At 46.5% G+C, this 5,029-nt stretch overlaps 1 protein-coding gene across 1 annotated transcript; it reads left to right on the forward strand.

Moving 5' to 3' along the window:
• The first annotated feature begins 509 nt into the window (after positions 1–509).
• LOC124144676 (extensin-like) lies at positions 510–4,663 on the forward strand. The gene is made up of 2 exons (XM_046514212.2): positions 510–538; positions 3,220–4,663. The coding sequence occupies exons 1-2, from the start codon at positions 510–512 to the stop codon at positions 4,661–4,663; spliced, it is 1,473 nt and encodes a 490-aa protein (XP_046370168.2).
• The last annotated feature ends 366 nt before the right edge of the window (positions 4,664–5,029 follow it).

Raw genomic sequence — 5,029 nt, forward strand, 5'->3', positions numbered from 1 at the left:
AATCACTGGTTTGTCTGGTCCAGACTCGATTATTTACAGGCCGATGTCATATAGCTAGAATTAACAACAAACGTCACTTTCCTCACAAATCAAACCCCACCGCCTCCGTTGTTCGATCCGGGGTTTGATCCCCGGCCGCGTCATATCAAAAGACGTCAGAAGGGGCACGTGTTGTTACCCTGCCTGGCGCTCGGCAATAAAAGGCTGAAACAAGGACTGGTCGGCTCGGAATCAGTATATGTGTCTGAGCGGGTATTCATGCTAAACTGCGGCATGGTATCTCAGTGGCCTAGCACTATAAATCGGCATCAGTCCGGACCAGTACAAGCAGCCACAAACACACACGTGCATGCACGTCGCTATATAAGTGCAAATAATCTTGGAAACGACGTTGAACCCCATTTCGCCTCATATCACCTCAAATCAAACTCATAGTCTATCATTTTAAACTACCCCGGGGTATTAGTGAAATGTGTACTATTCAATACGGCGTCAGATCAATCTCCGTCATGCTGTTCTTCACGGCTGCACGTGCCAGGTATCCACATGAATATTTACACTGCTGAGTATTTCCAATTAACGGGAACCTGCAGATTGTACTAACGGTTAACCGTTAATTACTGCCCAGTCTGCGGACAGGGAGCACCACGGTGTATTGATATAACGGTATCCAATGTTCGCAGGTGCTTCAATGCGCTGTTATCATCTGCTGACTGTCAAAGGGGTTAATTTGGCAGTGATGGTATCCCCAGACAAACGCCGTTGTTTGTTCAATGTCAACACTTTGAGATGAGTTTGGAGCACGAGCGTGTTAGGGTCGCAAGCAGAGGCGGAATGTCGATCGGTGAGAAAAGAAAACAATTATTGTTATCTTGTTGGCATTGTTCTGTTCTCGAGGTAGCCACAGAACACGTGCAGATGACTCCCGTTATATACTGCTCAAAAGAAGTTAGAGAACACCCAATTTGTTCATGACTAGAGTTAATCTGTCATGGTGGGTATTGCAACACAGCCTTCCAATTTTGTTCAGGGTTTTCATGTATTGAGAGATATATATGTGACAGTCAAGGTGTAAAGTGACTGAAACTGTCACTTAAGCAATTTACAAAACGCAAATTCAATCATTTTACAGTTATTTCTTCCGTCAGATTGACGTATTAATAATTTCAAAATTTAAAAAAATATCATTTGACAAATTATGCTGGGATTAGAAGCCTCCAAATTATAAAAGTAAACATTGAACTTCGATTTCTTTTAATCCTATCATTTTCAGTCATTAGGTGATGGAATAGAACATAAGAATGGAAAAATAATTGTAAAATGACTGAAATATTTGGCGTTTTGTAAACACACATTGACTGAAACGTCAATGACGTTTGAAACAGTTTCATTGCAATATTATCTAAGTGATTATTTCAGTCATTATAGACATGTACTGTCACACATGCACCCACACCCTACACACACACATGCACACCCCCCCCCCCCCCCCACACACACACACTTTTGATAGCGATGGGATATAGTCCTCACTGTAAGGAAACTTACGACTACATTGGAAATCTGCACTTGTTGATTTTAAGTTGTATTGATGCTGGAAGTGAACATTATCTAGGCGGATAACCCTACCCCTACCCTCCGTATCCAAACACGCCCCCACCACCACCATCCAAACAGCACCCCCCCCCCCCCTTCAAAAATGTTTTTAAACATACCCATAAACAATTATTTGGTTGATTACTATTTAACATTTTACCAGGGTTCGTCGCTTTAACTGTATCGTAGAAGTCGATATATACCGGATCGGCGACAGATAACGCTTTCAAAGTCACATTTTGTTCAATTGTACCAAACATTTGTTATGTGGATAAAATAAAAGCGACAAAACCCGTTCCATAAACATAAGAAATTTCTTCCAAAACAGATTGTACGAAAACACTTCGTTCTTACTTGGTTTAACCTATCATTTTTTTTTTTCGGAAGGAAGAAACTACTTTTAACATGGTTTCGTATCCGTCGGCGGATTAGAAATTCACATTTCGCTTTTTTTGTTTCTGACCTGCATAATCTGCGCTGTAGTGTTCATGTACAAAGTGAATTATCAAATTGTGAAATACCTGTTGTTTCACGCCGAAACGAAAATATGTCGGAGCCTTATAAGCCAATAGTTTATGAGAATATTTTATTGGTTTGAACGAATTTAACACGGGGCCGTAATTGTATACCCAGGAAACAATTACATAAAAAAATATCACGACAAATTATGCAAACGAGAGATATGAAAGTGTTTAATATTTTTTCAAGCTTTCTAAACCCCTCAAAATGAGATTAAGGTTGTATTTTTTTATACATGCAACATCCGTGAGTCGAATTGAGGGTTTGGACGAGACGTTTGATGGAAGTAAACATCAAAGTCTCGTATCAAATACCATTTACCACAAAGCAAAAAACACGATTTTATATGTTAAGGATATCAAGCGTATTACTATTTACAGCCCTGGCAACATACGGGGGTCGCCGTTATAAAGAGGTTCAATAGGTTAACCGTTATAAAACTACCGGGCTTATATTTCCGTTCTTTTTAATTCAACCGTTATAATACAGAATTTCCACCGCTATTCATATTTACGTTTTTTTTCTAGTTTATTTCGTTGGGTAGATCTTCGCAATTATACACATGGAAAATGTTTGTGTGTTTCTTTTAATATATGCACCTAACACATGGCGAAATTTCTAAAGGAAACCCCGTAAAGGTTGTGGAAGGAAAAACCCCCAGAACAGTGCCGAGTGATTAACGTAATATCACGCACGAGGCCATTAAGTCAATTTGGAGGCTGTAGCCACATCGGGAAACGCACTAACCACACAACCACCAAACACCTTAGTTAATTTTTTGTACGTGGCAAAAATATACAAAAAGTTTGTTTTGTTTGTACGTTGTTAAACGCCGCACTCAGCAATATTCCAGATATATGACGGCGGTATGTAAATAATCGAGTCTGGACCAGACAATCCAGTGATTGATATCATGAGCATCGATCCATGCAATTGGGATACAATGACATGCATCAACCAAATCAACAAGCCTGACCCCCCGATCCCGTTAGTCGCCTCTTACGACAAGCATAGTCTCCTTTGACGACAAGCATAGTCTCCTTTGACGGCAAGCATGGGTTGCTGAAGACCCTCACAGACAACCTTCAACCCTACCCCCCACAGACAACCCTTCATCCCCATCCCCCACAGACAACCCTTCATCCCTACCCCCCACAGACAACCCTTCATCCCTACCCCCCACAGACAACCCTTCATTTCCAACCCCGACAGACACCCCTTCATTCCCACGACCACAGACAACCCTTCATCCCCAACCCTAAAAGACAACCCTTCATCCCCACCCCCCACAGAAAACCCTTCATCCCCACCCCCCACAGACACCACTTCATCCCTACCCCCCACAGACAACCCTTCATGCCCACCCCCACAGACAACCCTTCATCCCCACAGACAACCCCTCTTCCTCATCCCCCACAGACAACCCTTCATCCCCACCCCCGACCCCATTTTGGACAACCCTTCATCAACACCCCCACAGACACCCCTTCATCTCCACCCCCCACAGACACCCCTTCATCCCCATCCCCCACAAACACCCTTCATCCCCACAGACAACCCTTCATCTCCACCCCCCACATACACCCCTTCATCTCCACCCCCCACAGACAACCCTTTATCCCCACCCCCCACAAACACCCTTCATCCCCTGAGACAACCCTTCATCCCCACCCCCACAGACAACCCTTCATCCCCACCCCCCGACCCCATTTTCGACAACCCTTCATCCCCCATCCCCACAGACACCCCTTCATCCCCACCCCCACAGACACCCCTTCATCCCCACCCCCACAGACACCCCTTCATCCCCGCCCCCGACCCCAATTTGGACAACCCTTCATCACCACCACCCACAGACACCCCTTCATCCCCACAGAAAACCCTTCCCACATACAACCCTTCATCTCCAACCCCCCCCCCCCCCCACAGACACCCCTTCATCCCCACCCCCACAGACAACCCTTCATCCCCACTCCCACAGACAACCCTTCATCTCCATCCCCCCCACAGACACCCCTTCATCCCCACCCCCACAGACAACCCTTCATCCCCACTCCCACAGACAACCCTTCATCTCCACCCCCCCCCCCACAGACACCCCTTCATCCCCCCCCCCACAGACACCCCTTCATCCCCCACCCCCACAGACACCCCTTCATCCCCCTACCCCACAGACAACCCCTCGTCCACATCCCCCACAGACAACCCCTCGTCCACATCCCCCACAGACAACCCTTCATCCCCACTCCCACAGACAACCCTTCATCTCCACCCCCCCCCCCCACAGACACCCCTTCATCCCCCCCCCCACAGACACCCCTTCATCCCCCACCCCCACAGACAACCCTTCATCCCTACCCCCCCACAGACACCCCTTCATCCCCCTACCCCACAGACAACCCCTCGTCCACATCCCCCACAGACAACCCTTCATCCCCATCCCCCGACCCCATTTTGGACAACCCTTCATTTCCACACCCCACAGACACCCCTTCATCCCCACCCCCACAGACAACCCTTCAATTGGATAATCCTGTGGTTTGATTGACAGGTGCGGACAGTCATCGGCTGTGAATATAAATCTTCGGATTCCGCTGCCAGGATGAGAATTAAGTACCTTTGTGATTTAGCAATAATCTTCTCAGCACAAAGGGGTGCCTGATGGGTTTGCCCAGTGGGGAATCCGGGTAGACGTATAGGTCCAAGGGGAACTCAACCTGTCGCAAGATTCTACTTACTGAAAGATGCTCATGGTATCAATCACTGGATTGTCTGGTCCAGACTCGATTATTTACAAACCGTCTTCATAAAGCTGGAATATTGCTGAGTACGGCGTTACACAACCAGCCAACCAACCAACCAGCCAACCAACCAACCAACAACCAACCAACCTCTTGCGTGATATCTAGATACT

This window comes from Haliotis rufescens, unplaced genomic scaffold (assembly GCF_023055435.1).
Source record: "Haliotis rufescens isolate VD_foot unplaced genomic scaffold, xgHalRufe1.0.p SCAF_8, whole genome shotgun sequence".
Lineage (NCBI taxonomy): Eukaryota > Metazoa > Mollusca > Gastropoda > Lepetellida > Haliotidae > Haliotis > Haliotis rufescens.